This window comes from Perna viridis, chromosome 14, assembly GCF_037379345.1.
Source record: "Perna viridis isolate PV_CMFRI_1.1 ecotype Kerala chromosome 14, ASM3737934v1, whole genome shotgun sequence".
Taxonomy (NCBI): Eukaryota; Metazoa; Mollusca; class Bivalvia; order Mytilida; family Mytilidae; genus Perna; species Perna viridis.
The window spans coordinates 19,708,891-19,733,840 of record NC_142458.1 but is presented as its reverse complement, the minus strand read 5'-3'; the positions used below and the strand labels follow the sequence as shown (position 1 = coordinate 19,733,840).

The 24,950-nt window shown below is 32.6% G+C and overlaps 2 protein-coding genes and 1 long non-coding RNA gene across 4 annotated transcripts in view; 2 read left to right on the top strand and 1 right to left on the bottom strand.

Moving 5' to 3' along the window:
- Positions 1–383: 383 nt before the first annotated feature.
- The window catches only part of LOC148598537 (uncharacterized), a 165,069-nt gene continuing 140,502 nt past the window's right edge, over positions 384–24,950 (bottom strand). For both annotated transcript variants that reach the window (XM_088561012.1, XM_088561013.1), the window contains exons 8-15: positions 18,048–18,250; positions 16,810–16,869; positions 13,808–14,023; positions 10,456–10,596; positions 4,466–6,236; positions 3,893–3,937; positions 2,009–2,079; positions 384–857 (exon numbers count right to left, since the gene is read on the bottom strand). In XM_088561012.1, the coding sequence (XP_088417138.1) occupies positions 732–857; positions 2,009–2,079; positions 3,893–3,937; positions 4,466–6,236; positions 10,456–10,596; positions 13,808–14,023; positions 16,810–16,869; positions 18,048–18,250 (2,633 nt within the window). In that variant the 3' untranslated portion in view covers positions 384–731. The remainder of the gene's footprint in view (positions 858–2,008; positions 2,080–3,892; positions 3,938–4,465; positions 6,237–10,455; positions 10,597–13,807; positions 14,024–16,809; positions 16,870–18,047; positions 18,251–24,950) is intronic.
- LOC148598547 (uncharacterized) lies at positions 8,750–16,853 on the top strand. The gene is made up of 3 exons (XR_015918450.1): positions 8,750–9,433; positions 9,710–9,882; positions 16,774–16,853. It is a non-coding gene; the product is annotated as an uncharacterized LOC148598547 (long non-coding RNA).
- On the top strand, positions 21,016–23,301 carry LOC148598546 (uncharacterized). The gene is made up of 2 exons (XM_088561023.1): positions 21,016–21,921; positions 22,841–23,301. The coding sequence occupies exons 1-2, from the start codon at positions 21,081–21,083 to the stop codon at positions 23,242–23,244; spliced, it is 1,245 nt and encodes a 414-aa protein (XP_088417149.1). The 5' UTR covers positions 21,016–21,080; the 3' UTR covers positions 23,245–23,301.

The window sequence follows — 24,950 nt, the reverse complement described above, 5'->3', positions numbered from 1 at the left end:
ATCCCACTATAGTATTTCTTAACGTCCGTGAGAGACCCCAAACCATAGCCAAGGATGTTAAGAAACACCCCAGTCCGTCAGGTATTATAGATATGAGTGCAAACCGGGTCTATCAGTATTGAGTATAACATGTATAGGAAGTATAGGAACAGTCAGCTGATTGTCAGCGTCATTATATCCTGCAAATGATTGGCTAACACTGTGTTACAAAAGATTTTTGGGGATTTTAGTGGTTTATAACCACAAAGAAAGTCGAATTATCTCCTAGAAGCAACAATGTTCTAGCTTTATAATGCACAAAATAAAGGATGTAACGGATATACGGAAAGTGGTATCATTTTCAACTTTATTGTCATAGTGTTATTTAATAAAAACTCCATATATACAATTTTAAATGTTTATTGAAATATATTAACAAAGTAAAACAAAACTGAACAAGAAATTATGACACTTAATTTTTGGTTATAATCTTAACAAATGTACAAATAATATCAAGGTAGTAAAAAGTACAAACAAATTGTGACAAATATGCCCTTTACCGACTACGGACAAATTGTGATAAATATGCCCTGATACTGACTGATCAAAGTCATGAAATTATTGAACAAATTTAAAATCAGCCTTAAAATCACTGACAGACACAAAATAAGATCAACAAGTTTTGGTCTTTTCATCCTGAATTGAAAACTAACAGATACACAGACAAAAAATGAGATAAGTGTCTCAACTTTTTAAGTGAGTTTGGGTCTTTTCTCCTCTGTACAGTCATCTTGTGAAGATATCAGTTCTATGGTATCTTCCTCATCATCAGAGAATAAAACTTGTTCTCCTGACATATTGTGCTCAGGGCTCATCATCTATGAAAACATGGACAATTCAAAAACTGATATTTTATAAAATAAGAAAAATCTAAAAAAAATTAAATATTTTGACCAAATGGCCAGATTTTACAGGCCAACAGGACATCAGAAAATGAAATACTGAAAACTAAATATACAAATAAATACACACACACACATATATATATATATAACAAACGTGTGAGATATAATCAAAGCGCTGAGTCAAGGATGTCCTTGAATACATTAAAAAAAAAAATCATAAAATTGGTAACGGTGCACATTTTTACCAAATATATGCCTCCGGAAAAAAAAGGAACATCAGGTTGCAAGCCATCTCCTGTCCAGAAGATCCACACTCAACCATTTCAGTTAAACATGAGAAAGGGAAACACGGACATCATGCGAAATCTATATACCAAATATCTTAGCATTCCCTTAAATAGAAGCTGAGAAATTTTTTACAAAAATTTCAAGTGTGCACCACCTTAAACATTACAAAGTCTATCAGTAATCAGGAAGTAAATGAGCCACAAACCTGTAAAGGGGAGACAAAGTACAAATCATCATGCAAAATATGTTATAAATAATTACATTATGCTTCATCTAAAATATTAAAAAGTCGAATGGTAAACAGCAAGTAGATGAGCAATGAAACTGAAAAGGGGGAGACACAGTACAAATTAACTTGCATACAGCAATATGCAAAATATCTGAGCATTACCTCAAATACAAGCTGAGATATCCGCAACAGAAAACTCTAACAGATGGACAAGGTGATTGCAATAGGCCTCCACTCTAATAAAGTGGGGGTTTAATCCAAAAATTATGTTGAGAGTTAAATAAAAGATAAAAAACAAAACAAAACAAAAAAAAAACAAACAAAAAGCAAAAAAAAAAAAACAAGAAAGCAAAAAACAAATGTTGTACATGTAATTGTATTAAAATAATACAACTTAAAATGCTTTTTGGTTGAAATGTAAATTTTGTCGTAATGTTTTTAAATGATAAATCAGTATATAAGATTTTAGGTTTGGCAAATCACAATTCTACATAATTACGACTAAAAGCAAAATACTCAGATTAGTTTGCCTTTGTCTAAAACTGTCCTTGTACATTTATTGATAAAACCAGTTTCATCAAAAGCTGCCAGCTATAACTTAAATTACCTTAACTTGAACAATATCTGTAGAGAATGATACACTCTTCCTATCTTTCTCTGGAACTTCAACTACAAACTCTGTATGGTTAAAGAGAAAACAGCATGACTAAATGAAAAAAAATATTAAATTTCATATCTCTTGCATGATATCAGTAAAATAAATGGCACTGATAAAATACATCATATAAATTTCAGGTGTAGATTCAGGATTTCAGGTTGGAGGGGTTATAAACAGAATCAAATACAGTGTAAAGCAAGCAAAGAAAGTTATTGAGGGTAGAATTTGTGAAAAATCAAGGTTCACAGAGAAAAATTATCCCCCCATTTTCGGGGGTTGGAGAGGGATATGCTGGGTCCATCCCCTATGAATGCATACCTGCAAAACCCTGTCATCATCCTTTGACTTTAGGTTATTTATGAGATGTCAGGTAAAACTAATCCAATCTTTTTGAATTTTAACATATTATTCTTAGATGGAGCCCTGTAGTTTTTGTCCACACCTTTTGGAAATAAGGGGCTAAAAGGGGGAAAAGGGTGTTATCATAAGAATTGATAGGAAAAGTTTATTGTCGACCAGACTTTAATGATTAAGATGTCAATCTGTTCCTTTTGAAATTCTGTTTAAAACAAATTACAGGGTAGGCTTATCTTTAACTGTTCTGGAGTAAAAGGGGTACAAAATTGGGCCATGCACTAAAAAAATTAACTTTTTTATTTTTGGATTCCTTATAAAAATTCCTGCCTGTGTTTTTCAATCAAATATCTTTAACAGTTTTCAAATTATAAGGGGTCAAAGGGGCCACATCAAAATAAAAAAAAAACTTTTAGTTTTGGTCTGACTTAAACAATTTCTTTTAGTGGATTCCTTATAAAAATTTCTGCCTGGGTTAATTTTCTCAATCAGATTTTATACATCTCTTACAGTGTTCAAGTTATAAAGGGTCAAAGGGGCAAAACTCTAAAAAAATGCCTTTTATTTTTGTCCTAACTTAAAAAAATTCTTTGTATAGGATTCCATATAAAAATTCCTGCCAGATTTTTTCAGATTTCAGGTATCTTTTATACTTTTCAAGTTATAAAGTGTCAAAGGGGGCCACATCCCAAAAAAATCAATTTTTTAATATTTGGACCGATTTTGAAAATATATATTGAATTCAAATTTTGTGCTACATGTACATTGTGTCCAAAAAGAACTGTAAGTGCCTTAAAATGCTTAAGTGAGTCAAAAGCTAATATTGTATCCACACAAGTGAACAGAGTTCCACGGCTGTGGTCATATCATGCCACATTCTGTTAAGCTCTATATTTCTAGGTATCATACAATTACTATTACACAATAAAAAAGTGTGCACATGAGCGAGTTTGTAAAAGTAAACTAACTTAATTAGTAGTGTTAGGAATTGATTCAAATTTCCGAATTGATGATCATTGTACGAATACTGATCAAAGATTGATGATCAGTGTTTGGGAGTTTGATTAGGATGACTCTTCAATACCGTATTGCCAGAAGACCTCCATTACCTAGTTTGGATATTATTATATCTTATGTAAATGTGTGAAATCATCATCAGTAAAGCCACACGTTAACTTGAGGCCAGTCCATCCCCGGCCAACAGACAACAAATGGGATTTTTCAAGGTTAACAACAGAACAAATTGTCTGTCAACAGAAAGATAATTAGTCCATTTCTGACAAAAGATAACTTCGAAAAGGATAAAGACAATATCCTCATATTTTTAATACAAGAACAATTTGATCTTGATATCCTGGAATCCATCATGGAATCGAAGTTCCCCAAACGATTGATAACTTGATGTTCCCAATGATCGATACACCACTAATGATAAGACCAAATTATTTATATATGCAGCTTTACAATGATATTGTTTACCTTTCAAAATGCCCCTCTTCTTTCTTGGCTTAGCTTTTTCATTTTCTGGAACAAATAATCATCAAATTTAAAAAGACATACAGAAAATATGTGTAATAACTATGTCAATAATTATTGACAATAATAAATTAACAAGAAGACAATGTGAACCTTGATGTTCCTGTTGTGTGTAAAATTTGGCCATGTGATTAGCTACCTTGACCTTTGACCTTGACAATTCAATTGGTTTTAGATGTTCAAAAGGACTAAGTATGTGCTAACTTCTGTCAAAATACATTACAAGTTACTGATTTTTCAATCTGGTAAGTGAATCCAGAGATTTTGAAAGGGGCTATTCATTGCTATTACTTGCGCACCTTTGCTCAAATTTTGCAAGAAATAAAGAAAAATTTCCTTACGAAAATGGGTAGCAGGGAGAGTTTCCATCTCCCAAAACCCCCCACCCCATCCTTCTCTATCTGCCACTATTCATTCACATGGGGGTATTTCAGACCGACAAAAAGTACCAAAGGTGAAAAGAAGTCACAAGAATAATTATACATAGATATAAAATGTATGTTTAAAAAAACTAACTATTCTTAATTTTGACCATTTGGTCCTCTCTGGGCTTCAGTAAGGCTCTATATCTACTGTAGGGACTTAGAACAGGTGATTGATCCATGGACCTCAAACCTCCCTGTAACCTTGTTGGACCAAACATTGGACTTATATCTGTCACTGGATTTGTTATAACTTTACACTTTGTCCTTTTATTGTCATTTAAATTCTCAGGTTCTTGAAAATCAGTGTCGTTTGCTTCTCTTTTTTCAATACCTCTCTTCTTTGTTAGAGACAATGAACCTCTTCTACCTGGTGATGGGGTTCTGACCTTTGAATCCACATTTGCATTTGATGACTTTTCTGCTGGTTGTAAAAACTCTACATACTTGGGCTGTTTGGGCAAATCTTGGTTATCTCTGGGTTTCACAAGCTTGCGACCAACTGCATTTTGCAGTGTGCTTGAAGAAGATATTTTACTCAGATACCCATCTAAATGGCTCTCATACAGGCTTAACTTTTTTGGTGTTTCACTAGATTTTGGAGATCGCTGCCCTTGATTCTTAGATGAACTTTGTCCTTGACACGCAGATTTTGTTGTGTAAATTTTAGCATCAGTACATGTGTAAGCTGCATCTAACTGGTCTATTGCAGATGTTTGTGCTAGAAACTGATTATCATCATGCTCTTTCATTTCCATCCTTTTTAGTGACTCTGACTTTTGTTGCATTTGATCTTGAACTCCAACTATTTTAACACTCCTGTCACTTTGAAAGGTTGAAACAGTTTTATTTATGTTTTCTGTCTTTGGCTTGTAAATGCTGAGAAAATTGTTGTTCAATGAAAATGCCCCTTTAGCATGGATATTATCTTTGTCAGTACCAGGTGAACATGTTTCTTCTTGACTTGAATGTGAAGTTTGCTGATTTTTGTTGCCTTTAAGTGCTGGCTTCTTTAATTCATTTGTTACATTAGTTCTCTCAACTGGAAGCATTTCCTGAGACTCTCTATACATTCTGTCCTGGGAAGAGGTAAAATCCATATCATCATCTGTTTGTTGTTCTGAGGTGAGCTGAGAATGTGACTTATTTTCTGCAGTTTTGTTGACTACTGTAGCAGAATCATTTGAATCAATCTGTTGTTGACTATCATCATCTATTTCTGAATAAACTTTTGCAGTATAAACTTGAGAAATTTCCTGATCTTTCAACCTGGTTTCTACTTCTAAATGATGTTCCAGGTTTGTTGCACTTGTTTCTACTGGGTGTTGAGAACCTGTATGATCAATCTGTTTGTCTTTTGTTTCTTGGTTTTGTAACTTAACTGTTTTATAGACTGGAACATATTCAAATTCCTGTTTAAGGATTTTATCTTTACTTGGAGTACCATATTCAATGCCTTTGTTGCATAAAGCAGTATCCAATGTCTCTTCCACATTTTGACTTGAAACCTGGCCCGGCTCTCCTGAAGCTTCATTTACAATCATTGTACTATGTTGAACATGGCTAATTTTCACACCATCTTCATTTGAACCAATGCTTTCATCAGTCTGTGCTGATCTGTTAATAAGTGGTGGCTCTTTAGTCTGTGTGGCATTAACTGCCAGAGCAGGTGTGTATGTCTGTACACAAACATCAGAACAGGGTAAAGGATCTGTCTGTATAGGTATATGGTAACATCTAGCTTGCTCAGTTTGACTACCAAGAGTAGATAACTCTGGCATGACCTGGCTAGCTGTATCTGAGGTGTTCAGCATACATAGTATTGTCTGGTACTCTCCATCTTCCTTGGGCCTGTCTAGTATTGCCTAAAACATGTAAAAGAAAATTTGTATTAAAAAAAAAGCCTTATTGTAAGAAGTCTAGCGTGATACAAAAAGTCTGCATAGTTACAGCAAGCTCTGGCATAACATAGGAGTTGTGATATGAAAACTTCATATTCAGGTGCTGAAGGGATGTTGCCACAGATGAAAGGAAAATTGACAATTCTGAATGAAAAGTCATCACGTTTGTCATAAAGTTTGGCCAATAGTTTTCCTGTACCATCGATTTCCAAGTGTAGGTCAAGATATGAGATTGACTTCACAGTGTCTGTATTATCAATTATCTCAAGTTCTTTGGAGTAGATGCGTTGTATCAAATCCCTGTCTAAAAATTGTATAGTGATGATAATTCCGTTTAGAATGATGTAACAATTAAAACTTTTAATAGCCACATTTTAAACATACTTTTAGTATTAATGCTGTGGTCTATTCAGTAATTGTAAATTAATGATCAATTAATAATCTTTCTTGTACAAGCTGCCCAATGTTTTATTTTTTTTTAATTTGAGAATTTAAAATATAAACAAAAAACAAAAAATATATGCTAGTGTGACTTCATTTAAATGGTTAATCTATCCAAAACTATTTTACATGAGAAAAGAAAGAAACTGTCTTTGAAGGAAGTGTTAAGAATCTAGAAAAAAACAACTTAAAGTAGTCTAAATCTATTCAATATCATATCGTTAAGATTTCTCCACTTGAATATCAACCAAAATCAAGGTGTTAATTTAAACTGTTAGAAGTGATCACTATATGACCCTTTAGTCATTTCATGATGGTGATTCATAAAAAAAGTCTCCAATCCTTTGGTGGATCCAGGGAGTGAGTTTTGGGGTAAGACCCGCAGCCACATGTTTAAAAATTTGTTGTCACTTCTTTTTAAAAAAAAAAAAAATTGACAAAAATGACTGCCTGGACTCCCACTTTTTTCATAAATACACTTCTTGATTGGAATCTTTTCTTTTTACTGAGTTTCTAATTTGATACTGTGATCTCAACAAATTCAACCATCTCTCAATAGTGAAAAAAAAAGCTCTGTAATATTTCGTGCTGAATCGATTTTGAATAGTTGTCTCCATAATAAATTAATGCTGCAAGTCATTAGAGAATTAGTATCATTTCAACTCTTGGCTGTTCTGAACTCTCCAAGGCTCAAGTTTCAAATTTTTTAATTTAACTATAGACGTTTGATATTATATAATCAATGTAGGAAGTTGATATTATTCTAATACAGTAGATTCCTATTTATTGCTTACAGCCTATAGGTAGAATGGTATGATTTCTCATTATTTTAGGTTGGCCATTCGTGTACCCTACTCAGGTAAATACTTACGGACACCGATTGGACAAATTGTGCTGATACCCAAAATGTTTAATTAATTCCAGGCTCTGACAATATTATACTTCTAAAAAATTGCATTACATTATTTTAAAACCATTTTATATAAATATTACATAAATTTTAAAAATTCATAATATTTGCAGAAAAAGAGGGGAACTTTGACCCCAAACATCATCTGCTTAAATTACTAAAGAATCGAGACAGTTTTGCTATGACTTTGATTGCAATTTTAGTTAGTGAAATGAAGATATTACTGGAAAAAAGTCAGTTTATAGCTCCGTCATTGTTTTAAAGTTGTGAATTTTTCAAAAGTTTTACTACTGTCGCCTATGGGAAATAAATAGTACCATTCTATCTATACTGATTTTTGGCAAAACTGAGAAAATTAATGTTCCAGGTTTTTTTCTAATTCTTGCTATACCTGAAATTGAAGAAATCAGTCCAGGGAGTAGAAATACACAAATATTAAAATTATCTTTGAGCAGGTTCATGAAATTTTGCCGAGTCAGCATTTCTTGATTTCTCCTATTATTCACCATGAGAAGATATCAAAAATGCTCTGAAATTAAGTTTTGTCTATATTTTGCTCCATTTCTTATATTTCCATGTTGATTAGGTACTTTTATTATATTTTGGAAATTAAAACAATGATATTTCTTCAACTTTTCATGTTATGATTCTTCTTATACCACACAGCAATGCATAATTTTGGCCAGTATATGGTCCATAATGCAAATTCAATTTAAAATTGCATCGTTTGAGGCAGTACCAAATTTCAGGGATGAGATATTCTATAATATAACAACCTGTAAGGAATTGTAGTATTTTTTTTAATTTGCTGTTTGTTTATTGTAAAATATAAGGTAAACAAGAGGCTCCAGGTGGCCAAATTTAACATTTTGGAGATTTTTGGGTAAAGTAGGCTTGAATTGAAATAATTCAAAGTTTGTGTCCATTTAAACCACTTTCATGAAAAAACGCAGTCATTTTTATACTTCCTGCATGTGTGACTGAGCAATCTAGAAAATATGTTTAAGTTCTATGAGAGTATATTTATCTCTATATTTTCTAGTTTTTAGGAGATATACTTTATTTTTCCTCTTTTAATCATGCTTTATTAATTTACAATGTAAATCCAGTCATCAATAATAATTTCTGTTATTTTTTTTTGGTATATACTAAAGTGTGGAATGGAGTTGGTGATGTGGTTTTAGAAAATGGTACTAGTATGAATAAAAGCTTTTTTAGCCTCATTTAGATGAAATATTTATGCAGTATTCTAAGTAAATCTAGATTCAAAAAAGGTTCTGACAACAACTTATGATGATTCCAAAGCATAAAACTGAATGAAATAACATTTATTGATACAGTCATGCCAAAAATCATAATTTATGTAAATGGGGGTAGATATAGAAAAGTGCTTTTGAGGATAAGACAAATGAAAGAAAACAACTGATTTTTTATAGAAAATCTCAATAATAATTTACGACTCATAACATGACTTTAATTTAAGATGTTAAGTTTCAAGTTCTCGGAATAAGGAAAAAAAAATATGCAATGAACAGATATGTTCAATTTAAGATAAAACACTGTGGAAAACTTACCCATATCAATGCTTAACTTTATTTTTTTTTATATTCCTTATTCATTTACAAGTAGAAATACTCAATATCAAATTCTTTGATGATGCACCCTCATGTTGTTATTTCAGATATCTCAATCACTGGTCCTTTAAAAAAGAGGCTCTCAGGAGACTGAATCGCTCACCAGGTTGAATTTTACCTTTCAAAGGCAATAAATTTAACAACATTTGTCCAACATTTTTGACTCAAGAAGACTGGTAAGACTTACCATATGTATCTTTACAAAAATTGAAAGTTTCTTTTAATCTTATCATAGTTTTCAAGATATTGACTGAAAACTGTAAAAAAAAGTCATTTTTTCCCTTCCAAGGCAATAACTCTTACAAGGAGTCGTCTGACAACTTTTATCCCTGAATACTTTTGTAGTCCTAATAATAAATATCAACTCAGCTATTGAAAGAATTTGGCTAAGCCTAACGGTTTTGGAGATATATGCGAAAAACTACTGTCTGACCCCTATGTTCTATTTTTAGTAACAGCGGCCATGCTTTTTGATGGATAAAAAATCCCCACAACAGTTCTATGCAGGATACACCAAGTTTGGTTCTAAGTAGTCAAGTAGTTTCAGAGGAGAAGAGTTTCGTATAATTGTTAACCATGATGATGGACACCAAGTGATGGCAATACCTCACAGGGCTTTGGGAAGGTGAGCTAAAAGGATTACTGCATTTCAAACACAGTCTTAAACTGCATTTATTTTTAGTTATAAGTCTGTACTATATTCATATCCATGTTTACTTTTCTTGTTTTCATACACACTGTATGTAATAATGTAGAATCTACTGTGTTAGTCATATGCTTAAGTACCGGTAGCAGTCTTTATAAAAATCAGACAGGAGGTGATTCATCAATGTCAAAAAGCCACCAAATTCACTTTTACTTCTTTTTCTTAATCTGTTACAGACTACATAACCAGTCTAAGTTTTTCATTTGGGTGTTGTGCTTTTGAGATAAAATTTATATAGATAGCACATAAAATCAGCACTTTGCAAGAGTTATCTTTATTGATTTGCTTTAATTTAATTGATTTTAGTGCGAGATGAATGCATGGTTTTCTCCAAAGCACGCATTTGAATACAGAAAAGACTATTGTAACATAAAAAAATATAGCATCTGAAGACCAAAAAAAAATTATTTATTCGGTAGCTTTTTGCAGACAATGAATCACCTGTACCACAGGAAGTGCCTGAATTTTATATGGACTGGTACATAAATGAACCTTTGCTGCTTCAAGTTCCTCTGTCAACTTTACATTCTGTTGTGCCCATGCTGTATTTAACTGCTCAAGTTCTGTTTTTTCCACCTTGTGGATCTCTAAGTCTTCTTTTAGCTTCAATATACTCAAATTCAAATCTTTCTCCTACAATTTAGAATATTTTAATTTGATATGTTACAAGCTTTCTGATTAATTGGTTTTCTTTGAGCAAACCAGGTTATGTAGGTATATGAGTAATCAAGGGAACCAAGGTTATAGCGGTAACCAAAAGAATGTAATCCAGGGACAAAGATCAGACATGGAAAACAGACATACACAACAAAGATCATAAAGTAACTAAAATCATACATACAAAGTAACAAAAGCAAATGAGCAACTCGGACTCCACTAAAAACTGGGAGCATGGACCAGGTGCACCGGTAGGGTAAGCGTCCTTTGCTTTTCTAGAAACACCCGCCGTGTTGCTCATAAAAAGTCAAGTCCGGGGTAAACCAGCGAGGAAAGGAAAACTATGACCCGTTGAATAAATCAGTTTTCATGGTGCAGATGGATACACCATAATGACCCACGAGTTCATGATGACGACCATAAAACTTCTGTAGTGATAATTTCAATCTTGTAGCAACATAACCCTGTTCCAGAAGCCTATTTGTTAAAGTTCTAGCGCGATACAAAAAGTCTGTGTAGTTTCAGCAAGCTCTGGCATTACGTATGAGTTGTGATATGAACACTCCATACGCAGGTGCTGAAGGGATGTTGCCACAGATGAAAGGAAACTTGACAATTCTGAATGAAAAGTCATCACGTTTGTCGTAAAGTTTGGTCAATAGTTTTCCTTTACCGTCGATTTCTAAGTGTAGGTCAAGATATGAGGCTGACTTCACAGTGTCTGTAGTATCCTTTATCTCAAGTTCTTTTGGGTAGATGCGATGTATCAAATCCCCGAAATTAGAATTGTTTAAAGATAATACATCATCTATATAGCAGAAACTGAGATTGAAGGATCTAGCCAAACGATATTATTTTTTTCTGATCAGATCAGCTATAAAGTCAGCCTCATAAAAGTGAAGGAATAGGTCAACTTAGCTAGGTACTATGACATCATTAATGTCGATTTGCAATTAATTTAAAATATTTGGACTTTCATGAATTAGAAATTAAATTAAAAGGAATGTTTCTAATTTTTGAACAAGTTATACTCAATAACTACAATATAACTCCATATTTTTTATAAACTGAATTTAAGTGTTAACTGCAGTAAACCAGGTTATTTTGGATGACCTTGTTATAAAATTACAAACATTCCTTAAAAATACAATACAAACTAGAAACACGGTAAACTTTGTTCACTTATTGATGCCCCATTTCCAATGATAAAAACGTCAATTAAAGGTCTTAGTTTTTGTTCTTAAGGAGGTTGACCTAAGGTAAGGGACTTAACTCTTGAAATTGGTGATATGTTTGTATTATATTCAATTTCACCAAAGCCTTTCAAGCTTTCCTAGGAAACAGAATGAAATCAGTCCAAGTTACATTGATGCTTATATGGAAATGTATTAAAATGGTGAATACAAATGTTCTAATAATTTGTAAGAGTTGTGTCCCTTACCATAGGTCTACCTCCTTAATTGATGCACTTTCAAGGTAATAATTATATAATTTTGTATGAAAAATTAGCACTTTGCAGGAGTTATCATTCTTGGATTAGTTCATTCAGGTGAAAGATGAATGTACAGTTTTCTCCAAAATACAGATCTGTATACAGAAAGGACTACCATTAGATTAAAATATATATTGTATATGTAGACCGAAAACATTGTTTTTTATGAAAGTACCTTGAAGTAGACTGAAAAGTACCATTCAGCTTTCTAGGATTCTACTTGTTTTGGACTTGTTTATGAATTGGATTCGTGTTTGGCAATTTTATTGTTACTCTCATTCCCATCATTTGGGGCAAATGAAATTTTGATATGGGAATATTGTTTATTATATTATACTCTCCCTTTGACAAGTTTTTAGAAAGGATTTATTAAGCTTGGAATTGAGCTAACTTTACATGTTTGAAAGTTGATTTCCCCATAGAAACATAAAAGTTTGAAAAAATCCTAGAACACTGATCATCTGATCAGTGAATTTTCTGTACCCTGAATCATCAGAAATATTGGTAATGCATGAATATTATTTAGATTAATACTCATGATCAATATTATAGTAATGACTTTGTGAAATAGTACACCATTGTTCTGGAATAGTGAACCACCAAAGAATCAAGGATAACAATTTTGGATCTAACATTAGTAACTTTATTTTGTCAGTTTTGTTGTATAAATGTGCCCTGGCCTTGGTTTCATAAAAAAAATCTCAATTTGAGAATCTCCTAAAGTCCTGTGTTCTTCATCAAATCATCATTTTCAAGTGATCTGATTGGTCGAAATTTGAGTTGAGGAAGGCTTTTAGGAAAATCTCAATTTGACATGTTCTATGAAATTGGACCCTGATTTCAGATATTTCATAGTGGTAGTCTTTGTCTTCAGACATGTACATGTATTTGACATTTTTGAACTGATTTTTAGGTGTGTTTAATATTGTAATATTTTTTCCACACTAACCAAATTTTGAAGGGAGAGGGTTATAGTCAAGCCATATTTTTTTTGCATCTTTCCCAATTCACAAATGTCTGGACTCTGTATGTCTTGTTTTTACTTTCACCTTTAGTTAATTTTTTTATGTTATTTGAAAATTTAGCAGCAACTCTTTTGCTGCACCTGTGTATAATGATGTTTTGGGGCAAGCTGCAGCCTGCCCTGTGGTGTGAGGGCTTCCTCATCCTTCATCAAAGACCAATGGGTTGTTTTTTGCTTGGGCCGACATTTTTATCCCAGTGGGGTATTTTTGTCTTTGATATATATATATATATACACACACCATATCTACTCTCATTATATTGTTTTGTTTTTCCACAAAGGGATATTTTTGTATCAGTTGAGGACTCAAATTACTATTATAAAAAAAGTGTATCAAGGTAATTTTGAGTTCTCATTTTGAATTTAAAAAAATCAGTAAAATATTATGCCAGCAAAGCTGGGCAATATAATGAGGTATCAAATTCTGTGGAAATACTGAGGCATTCATTATTTTTATATAGTCATACAGCTCAAATATAAACAAATCTTGTGCTGGCATTTAAGAGAACACTTTTCTAATACGTAATACATTGATAACATGTTTTTAGCAAGCAATATGACTACATTTCAAATTTAAATTTGGGTGCTATGCCTATCAGACTTACTGTTACAATATAAGTACACTGTGGTATGGACTCCTACCACCCTGAGCTATATATATTTCTTATTACCTCTTTCTGCCATCTTTCAACTGATTCAGTATGTACTGATTTCTCTGTTGCCAAGTCTTTATTTAGTAAATGATATGCTGTCTGTAACTTGTTCAGTTTATCTTTGCTGGTCCCTAGTTCTGTAGTCAGGTTGATTGTCTCCCTTTTATACTCTTCAGCATTCTGTAAGTGCCGTTCTATTAATTTGTGGGAATCTTGAAGTTTGAGAACAATCTCCTTTAAGAACAGAAAATATATCATAAAAAGAGGGCAAGAGTGAAAAATTGCTATTTAACTACAGACATGTATCAGTCAGCTGTGTATGGACTGGCCCCGTGCAGGTCTGGGTGTTAAAAGAATAGGCCTGCAGCAGCGCTAAGCTTGTCATAAAAGGCCAATAAATAGTGCTCAGAAACCTAGCTGGGCCTAGGCGCTCTGCCCACAGAGCAACTGGTTTGTGTGCCCCAGGTGGTGAAATGGGGTACCCCTGGCGTGTTACATGCTGGGGTTGTCAGGCTATAATAGTGAAAACCTGACCGCAAACCATAGTGGTGCACTGTGTTGGGAAAGATGCCACATTCCTTGCAGGTTACAGAACCCTGCTGTGGTATTCGATAGGAGTAGGAACCTTTACGCTCCGCCACAGGAGGCTAAATTGCCCGACCTTACCCATCCCCCTTTTTCTAGTGGCAATCAAAATTTGTCTACCCTATTATTCTTGTGTCCCATCTTTTTTTTCATGTCATCATTTCATGTTCATTTTATCATCCATTTCATGTTCATCATCTGAATACAGCTGAAATATTGCTGCTCGGATGTTAAATCCTAACCAACAACAAATGTATGGACCATATGTTTTTTTTATCCCTTTAAAGATCCAGAACCTAAAACCAGCAAAACAGGACGTTTCAAGGCCAAATTTGCCATAAAATATTGTCCCAACTTAAAGACTGATTTACCATATAACTCAGAGCAATGAGCCAATGTTTGAACATGTAAAAGTTCTAACAATTGATTTTGTTCATTGCTTAGCAACCACAATCATGTACATCATTATTAGCACATCAAACAATTGAAAAAAAGTTTCATTTCATTTTAGAATTAGTTATCTATATTCTATAAATCACATTCCAACAAAGCAAATCGTTGATACTGATAAAATATTGAACAAATTCTTTTATACATTGATTATCTCCCTCACACTGGTAAATTGATTCATAACTTGCATTCTTGTCAGTTTAAAAACTGCCATTCCTGGTATTTTTTTCTAAATATTCTTGCCCCATGAAAAATACTTACTTAAATGATTTTAAGGTGGTAAAAATATAAAAATAAAAACAAGCAATGTTATAAAGGATATATCAATATTGACGTAACAATTGGTGGGAAAAAAATTTAAACCCCCCCCCCCCAAAAAAAAAAAAAAAACAAAACAAAACAAAAAAAACTGATGTCTTTCTTAACCAATGATATTCAAAACTTTATGGATTTATTTTTCTTTTAAACCTCTAGACCCATCAAGATTTAGGAAGTGGTGAACTTCATGCAAGCCTTCCTGAGAAAAAATATACTGTAATTTTTTTATACACATGTAATTACTTTTAGGAAATTAACATTTGTTTTTTTGGTTTTACAAAATACAAAATTTGAAAAAAAAAAAAAAATCAAATGATTGCTCACTTTGACAATCAAAGCTGCCTAATGAATGGTGTTTTGTTGAATTATGTAGGGTAAAATATTAAAAAAAAAAAACAACATCTAGTTAAAACAGGGTTTCAGTTTCTTAAAGTTTTGGTTAAGACAGGATTCTGGATCATTTAAAGGTAGGTTCATAATTTGTTCACTGAACTAAAAAGCAAATATGATACCTCAGAAACTTGATAAGCTTCCATATCACTATACTTTGGCGAAAAGTCAGATAGTGAAAAGATGGCATTACTTCCTAGTTTAATTTTCCTCTTTTGTCTATCCCGGATTTGACATTTTATGAGCAACCAATGGTGGGTGGGGTTGGGGGGGGGGTGTTGTGTTTATAGAAAAGCAAAGGACTACTGGTGCACCTGGTCCATACTCCTAGTTTTTAGTGGAGTCCAATTTGCTCAGTTACTTTGTACATGTTAATTCGGTTATTTTATGTTCTTTGTTCTGTGTGTTTGTTTTCCCTGTCAAGTCATTCTACTCTAATTATATTCTTTTGAATTCCACTTGAATCTTGGTTCCCTTGAATACTCTTACATAAAATTGTAATTCATTGCATCAGACGGAAATAAGCTTTTATACAACAACTGTTCTGTTTAAGCAGTCTAAGTGCTATAAGTTGCCAGAGTGTCATCCACTTCAAATACAAAACGTTATTTTTCTTGCTTAAATGTCCATTTTCGTTTAAACTTTTGTTGCAGTATAAAATCAATGACAATGCACTGACTTCACAAAAACTTTGTTATACGAATTGGCTTGAACTGGCAAAAATGCTTGGCATAGCCTTGCATTTTCTCATGGTTCTAAGCCTCATCTGTATATCAGTTTTATGTCAAGTCAGTGCACTGATATTGTCTATATATTACTTATGCACAGTAAAACCTGTCTATAACCAGAACCCATTCTGACATTAAAGTTCTGTTAAGATAAATTTTAAAGTATGGTAAAAAAAATCTATTAAGAAGGTAGACCTAGGGTAAGGGACATAACTCTTGAATCAGTGATATGTTTGTATCATGTTCAATTTCACCAAAGCCTTTGAAGCTTTCCTTTGAATCAGAATGAAATCAGTCCAAGTTACTTTGATGCTTACATGAGAGTGATGTCAAATGGTGAAAATGTTCCAATGATTTGTAAGAGTTATGTGCCTTACTCTAGGTTCATCTCCTTAAATGAATTTGACAGTGTCTGGTTTAGACAGTTTTCAGATTAATGAGGGTTCAGTTGTTTAGACAGGTTTTCAGATAAATAATGGTTCAGTTGTTTAGACAGGTTTTCCGATTTTTCAGGGTTTGGTACTGACAGGTTTCTCTGTATTGACAAACCTTGTAATTCTCTGATGTCCTGTGAAGGTCTTTCTTCATGGAGGTAAGTTCATGATTTGCCTGAAAACAAATCAAACATGTACATGAACATGTATAATCATGTGACGTAGATTTAGAAACAAGCAATGACACAGTCCAGCTAATAAAATAAAGATTCCTGTCTGTATTCAGTTTTGTCTTCCAAGGGCAATAACTCATTAAGTAAATTGTAAATTCTTGTGTTTACATATCTGCTTTAGCAGTTAAATGTCTGATTCTGTAAAAATCAGGCAGTGGGTGAAACATGGTATGAAAAAAATTGAAAGTGTAATTTGGCACCATCAGAATCAAGAAAATAGAAGAAGAATTTCCAAATCATTTTGATATATTGGGTTATGATTTCATTGAGAACAAGGGCAGATGACTCAAAATCTCATTTTTCTAGCATTCTATTGAAAAAATTCTGAACAAATCCAGTGATGAAGAGATCATTTGACAAATAGTGGCTTTTTCATATAGAGAAATAATCCTGGAGTGAAATAAAATTGTCAGATCGGTGGGTTTTTGACATGAATATTTCTGAATTTTCCTATTCAAATACGAACACTAAACATGTAAAGAATACTGTAAACTTTTTTCAATTTATTTCAAATGAGCACATAGTTAAGCATGTTTTAGCGATCATCTGTATTCAGCAAAAGCTTGTCTTAAATTACATTGATTAAAATATCCCTACACCATGCACCTTCAAAAGTTTGTATTTATAATTAACCCATATATGGCGATCACCTTTCTATTATGACAATGAATTCAATCTCTCCCGGTCAATTTATTCAAGTTTCATTGTATACATTGGTATAGTGTACAAAAATCAACATAGCAGATTATGGTGGCAGAATGAGAATGAGAATGAGAACATATTTGTTATGTCATTCACACAAGATGCTTTGTTGTTCCCACAACATCATTCCCTCAAAATACTATGCCCTTCCCACAAAAAGTTTACACTGTTGCCGCAAGGAACTGTAGTTCTCAAAAGAAACTCGTCATTTCCTCTAACTATTATGTCATTTCATCAAGGTACTATATCGTTCCCTCAAAATATTATGTTGAAGGAACAATATGGGAACAACATTAAAAATGTTTATTAGATGTCCGCTTCTGCCACTGTAGTAGATATTTCTTTTCATGTATTTTTTTGTTGTGAAACAAGTAAACTTTAAAATGATACCTTTACTGTTATTTTCTCCAATGCTTACATTTACAAGCTGTTCTTTCAAGTCAAATAGTTCCTCTTCTTGTTGTTTTGAACTTGTAATCTCGGGCTTTAAGTCAAGTTTTACTTTGGCATCTAGTAATTGGTTTTGAAGTTGAGTTATCTCCCTTTTATGCAGGCTAATAATACATTTTTGATGTTCATTGGTGTACATCAACTCTTTGTTCAGCTTTATTGCTTCTTTGACTATAAACATGAAAGACAAAAATGAAGTTAATATGTACACATTTCTGATAAACTGCTGTTGAGTAACAGAATGATGTGATGGTTGCCAGATTGACAATAACAGTAGTCTGGTAGTTCTGTGCCATCCTAATTTTCGAGAGGACTACTTGAAACATTTTCATGGTAGTTCTAGTGGCTATCTGAATTTGTCTTATTTTTCATAAGATCTAAGATCAAAACCATCATTACTGTCTCTGGACTACCTGTTTAACCTCTGAAGAAGTCCTGTTCACCACCAAAATAAATGAAGTTAGTCTCAAACCCTGGCATTAATGACACAGGTGAAACTTGAGTGCTTCAAAAGAACAATAATTCACACCCCTTATAAGTACCTGAGCTGCTTGGTCAATATTTAATCAACTATTAGCATGTTCCATTGTGAAGTCATAAAATCAAGAAAGTAAAAAATTTATAGGGCTGCTAAAAAATCAGCAGTCAATTTCACAAAAAGTCATAGGTGTAAAATTGAAAGTGTGAAGATGTCACAATACTATTTTCTATTATGACATTATAAATTACAAACAAAAGCATAAAACAGTTTTTGCTGCTTTCATTGATCTGAAAAAGCCTTCAATAGCATTTGGCGAGATGGTCTGTTTTACAAGCTACTAAAACAAAAATGTCCAAACAACTTATACAGAATAATACATTCTAAGTATTCTGACACAACATGTAAAATTAAGTTTTCCAATGAAGTCAGTCTACCATTTAAATCAGAATGCAGTGTAAAACAGGGTGATGTCTTAAGTCCTATTTTATTCAATTTTTTTATAGATGAGTTAAAAAATAACTACGGTAATAACGTCTTTACAAATCCAGTTGCCATTGGTAATGTATCTATTGATATCCTCATGTATGCTGATGACATTGTATTGTTATCAGAAAATGAAGGGTTACAAAATTGTCTTGATGAACTATTTCTTTATTGCTCAAACTGGAAACTTCAAGTGAATGCCAATAAATCCATAGTTATAGTCTTCAATTCAAATGGAAGGACATTCTTAAATAAGTTTAGATGTAATAATAATATCATTGAAACAGCAAAACAAAATTTCTACTTAGGAATACAAGTAGTACTAAGATATAATGGAAAATTCAATTTAGCCATAACCACTTTAATGGCAAAAGCTTGAAAAGCCTTTTTGAAAGTGAAGAAAACTATAACTTTAAATAACCCATGTAAATTATTGGAAAAACTTTTTGATTACTTAATATCACCAATTCTTTTATATTGTAGTGAATTTTGGGGAATATTTTGTCATATAAATGACAGTGACCCATTTGAAAATCTACATTTGAAATTCATTAAAGAAATTTTGGGAGTTAATTGCAAGGCATCTAATGATGCTTGCCGGGCAGAAGTCCGGCTCCCTCTTAAAACTCTAATTCATATTTCAGTTATATATTATTTAGATCACATCTATTCTTCTGAAGGTACATTGCATTATCAAATTTTCAATGCAACTAAAAATCACAATCCTTGGGTAAAAAACACTAAAGAATTACTAAATAAACTTGGATATTCATATATTTCCAATAAGAATATGACTTTCAAAAAAGAAATCAAAAGTGTAAAACAAAGAATAATAGATCAAAATTTGCAAATACAAAACTCTAAAATACTTCAATTTTCAAAATTAGACTTTTTTTCAGAACCACATATAAAATGGGACAAAGTCCAATATATACAGATATTGTTGTAAACATTTCACAACATGCAGCTATCTCAAAAATGTGGACAAGCTCCCATTATCTCATGAGAGGAAAGGGTCATCATAGTAATGTACCTGTTTCTGAATGTTTGTGTAGGGTATGCAATTTAAGTCATGTTGAAAATGAAGAACATTTCTTACTTCATTGTCCTCGTTATGAACAAGAAAGACAGAAATTAATTGATAAAGTAAATACTTTGGTTTCTGGCATTACAGATTACAATAATAGATCTAAAACCAATATTCTTTTAAATAGTAAATCACAACATATTTTGTGATGATTGGGGGGTTTTATGGTCTTGACTATCCTTCATATCTTGCATGACTGCCCCTTACGGGGATTCTGTTAGTAAATGTCTGTTAGTAGTTGGAGGTAGCAGAGCCCAGCCTTCGGTATACCTTACAAAAGAACTCAGAGTATGTCCTACTAGCTGCTGGGCTACTCTGTTGATGCTCTGGCCTACTCCCAGACCCCACGTGGGTCCGAGAGCGTTTCTCCACTCTAACTGTTTGGGAGTACGTCAATGTGAAGAGTGTGAAAATATTTTAAGAATGTCCTCCATATTCATACTGAATTGCTTTAAAATTAGAGATATAAGTCTCCAATAATATTGAATATGACAGAAATATTAAGCAATTATAATGTTACATCTCAAATTGATCATGTTTCGCAGTAATGTACATTTATTGTTGTAATAGGACATAATTATGCACTGTAATTGAGTTTGTGCCAATTAAGTATTTGGATTTGTATTTGTATTAAGAAGACTGTACCATGATATTTCTATACAGACAAAATGTTCAAAAACAAGATGATTTTTTAAAATTTTATAACAAATTATGTCCCAATAAATATTGACAATGTTATCAAGAGTTATTTAATCTGCATCACAAAAATCATACATCTTTTTATCTGAGGCCTTATGGTAGATTAAAAAAAAAAACAACTTATTTTTAATGTCAAGACACACTGATTGATTGACTGTGTTTAAATAGTGGAGATATGATAAAAAGTCACTGTTGACACATTTTAACCAATTGAGGGGCGTTATCTTACAAGCAGATTCAATCTTACCTACATGTTTCTTAAAAGGGTTATAATGAAAATATTGTTACTTTTATGTTTTGTAGGAGTTACTTTTGGGTTCTTATTGGACAGTACTAATAGTGCCACTTCAGGAAAACAGACATATCTTACAGTAGCTGAATATTATGGAGACAAATCCCTAACACAGCAGGAATTTGATAAAATACGTCAAGAACTTATCTCCTACCATGCTGACCAAGGTAAAAACCTTAACCTACTAGCAGCACAACTACAGGACAAGTTAAATGCCTTTGAAACCAAATTACAGGGTCAAACCATTGGGCATGGAAACTCAGGAAACCAGCAATCGGTGGAAGCTTTGGATCATAAGTACCGAGAGCTTGAGAAACAATACCGTGAATTACAATATGCTTCTGATGGTCTAAAAGAAGAAAATGAAATTCTAAAGAACAAAACCTCTTACTTAGAACAGAAAGTCGAAGCCTTAAACCAACTAAAGAATGGAAACCATTCCCAATCACTACAAGAGCTTAACCAAAAGACAGATTCATTGAAAACTATAGTTGAAGCATTTAGCACTACTGAACAAGCACGTGGTCAAGATTTTCTGGCACTCCATAATAAAGTTAATCTGCTTGAAATAAATGGACAAACACGAGACACTCTTTTGAACGCAACAAGTGCCGGACTATCAAACCTACAGAAGAATTTAGACAATAAACTACATGTTGTGACTTTAAATCAGGCAGCTATGGAGAATAAGCAGACAAAATTGGTACTTAACTTAGAAACCAGAACCACACAGCAAATTCTGAATCTTAAAAGCACCCTGAATTCATCAGTTTCTAGGTTTGACGATCAGCTCCAACCAGGTAAGATCATTTTTCTATTCTTTATGTTGAGTGAGTTTTATATTTTTTCTTAGGTATGGTATTAATTAGTCAACAGTATCCCAAGAAAAGTTAAGGTTCATTTTAAGGCTGAAATTGGGCTCCTTTATTTTTGTGAAAACTGATGTTTGAGTCAGAGCAAACTTTATCTTGCTGAACTAAATTGTTAAACCTGAAGTTAATTGTCTATATTTGTAAGTTATTTTTACTGAACATTTTGGTCATAATTATTTGTCAAAATAGCTGGTTCTTATAAATTTTATCAAATCAGTGAGTAAATTAGCTATTCATTGTGAAATACAAATATCTTAATATTCTGAAGTATTTCTGTCTATTTTATCAAAATTCCCGAAATTTGGTGGGTTTACATTGGTGCAAGTATCATACAATTGACAAAATGATCAATTTTGTACTTCCAGTATCTATTTTTAAAAAAAGTGTTTTCAGCAACAACTAAACAATTCTAAAATGGTTATGTTATTGTATTTCGTTAAGTACTGATTTGTAAAGTTCTCTTGTTTAGAAATTCAACCTAGTAGGGGCCAAAAACACCCCTAAGTGTGCCTTGTACTTGAAAAAAAATAATGGAGATTTTTGTAAAAAACAATCATCCAAAGACAAAGCATTTGACGTAGTCAAGAATAAAAAAAATGTAGTGAAAAAATTTCAATTTTCTAGCCATAAAATTAAAAATTAAAAATTGTTCATCACAGTCTGAATACTGTAAATTCAAATGTCAATAGTCAACAACTTACACAGATCTTAACACATGTCTTCCTACACAGAATCAAAACTGAAAGCCCTAGTGATGTTAAAAGTCACACAAGAAAGAGAAGTCTAAAACAATTAAATAATTACATTAGTAATTAATGTTCTACAATAACATTTATTTGTTTTTCAGTGATCCTGACAGCATGTCAAGATTATCATTCTTCAAGACATTATGGACGCTACGGAGCAATGAATTTTCCAACAATAAAAACAGCAGTAGGCATACACAACATTACTTCATTCAAATCCACGGGTAAATTCAGATGTGAGGTTCCTGGGTACTACCTTATAATTCTAACAATGGAAACACAGAATTCTTGGGGTGAAGTCCAATTTATGCTAAATTCTCTCAACAAACACAGACAGTATATGACATATAATATGGGAAATGGTTTCACATCTTCTGGCATTTTTACATCAGGGACAGGCGCTATATCATTACACCTCAGGGAAAACTATGAAGTCTGGATCAAACTTTTACAATCCAATACAAGATTGGGTGATTCCTGTCTTACTATTGTGAAAATCAATTGAAATACAATTAACAAAGTCATTTTTACAGAATTCCAACAAATAAATATTTCATTATTACTACTTGTTTCAGCTTTTTAGCTCACCTGGCCAAAGGCCACGTGGGCTATTACCATCACTTCACATCCGTTGTCGTCGTCATCATTAACAATTTTTCCAAACTCTTCTCCCCTGACACTACTTGACCAATTGAAAATAAACTTGGTATGAATGTTCCTTGGGGTAAACTGCATGTAATTGATGTTTAGATTTTTGATTCGTCAAAAATCATGGCCACTGTTACTAAAATGATTAGATCTATTTAAGTCATATTTTGATTTTAATATCTTAAGCCATATTGTAGTTATTGCCCTTTTCAAGGTTTTTTTTTTTAATTACTATTTTTAATGTTATATTTTTTTAAATCTTCTTCTCTGACTTTACTGGTCCAATCAGAACAAAATTTGGTATGAATATTCCTTAGGGTGTTCTGCACAGAAATGATGTGGAGATTTTTTTATCTTTCGAAAAATATGGCTGCTTTTACTAAAATAAAACATAGGGGTCAGACAGTAGTTTTTTGCATATACATTTGTATTTCTAAACCTCTAGGTTTAGCCAAATTCTGACAGGGGTTAAAGTGTTAAGCATGAGGAGATTTATCAGTGGTACACTCTTTGCTTTTGTTTGTTCAGCCATGTTTGAGTTATTGCCCTTTTTCCACGTTTTATCCCTATTTTAATGTTATTTCTTTCAAAAATCTTCTTTTTTGAAACTACCAGACTAATAAAAACTAAACTTAGTATGAATTTTCCTTCATGTATTCTGTGTAGATCTGATGTGGGGATTTTTGATTTGTGGAAAACATGACCTTTGTTACTAAAAATAGGACAAAAGGTCAGTCAGAATTTTGTTAATAGAGTGAACCCTCCTTATTTTAACCCCTTTGGAACTCCCTTATATCAAATCTCTGAATCTGCCTATGATTTACATATTTCTCCATGAGAAATCCTCTAAATCAATGTTAACAAGCATACTAGCTGTTTATATCACTGACCCAAACACTACCTTGGATCATCAAGTATAAATGATTTTGAACAGAAGAAGGGATATTAACAAAGACCAGAAAGATGTTCAAATCCATTTAACAGATGCAGATTTGCAAAGTTTTATGCACAGACAATTTGACAAGTTAGGTTTCAAATAAAAATTGACTGATTTGTAAAAAAAACAACTCAATATCTAAAGTCTTCAGAACAAAAGTATGTAAAACTGAGTTTGGTATAGCTCATAAAAACCCCAATAAAACTGAAAGTTGGTAACTTTGGAAAAAATCAGCAAAGTGGAATGAAATATAAACTTGACCTGTAAGTAATCAAGGTAGACTCACATACCAAAAATCGGCTCAATATCTGCAAGCATTTATAAAAAAAAATGTGAAAAAACTTACATTTCGGTAAATTTTTCAAAATTAAAGGGCCTTAACTCAGACAAAAATCAGCAGAGAAGAAGGAAATGTTAACTTGTTATGCAACTCGTAAGGGTAGACTCTCAAACCAAAAATAAGTCAGTATCTGCAAGCATTTAGAAAAAAAGTGCACAAAACTTCATTTTTTTTCCAGACAGAGAGACAGAGAGACAGACAGACAGACAAATGGACAGATGGAATTTAGATGTAAAGTCCCCTTCAGCTAAAGCCAGTAGGGGATTAATAGGAATTCATTTTTCAT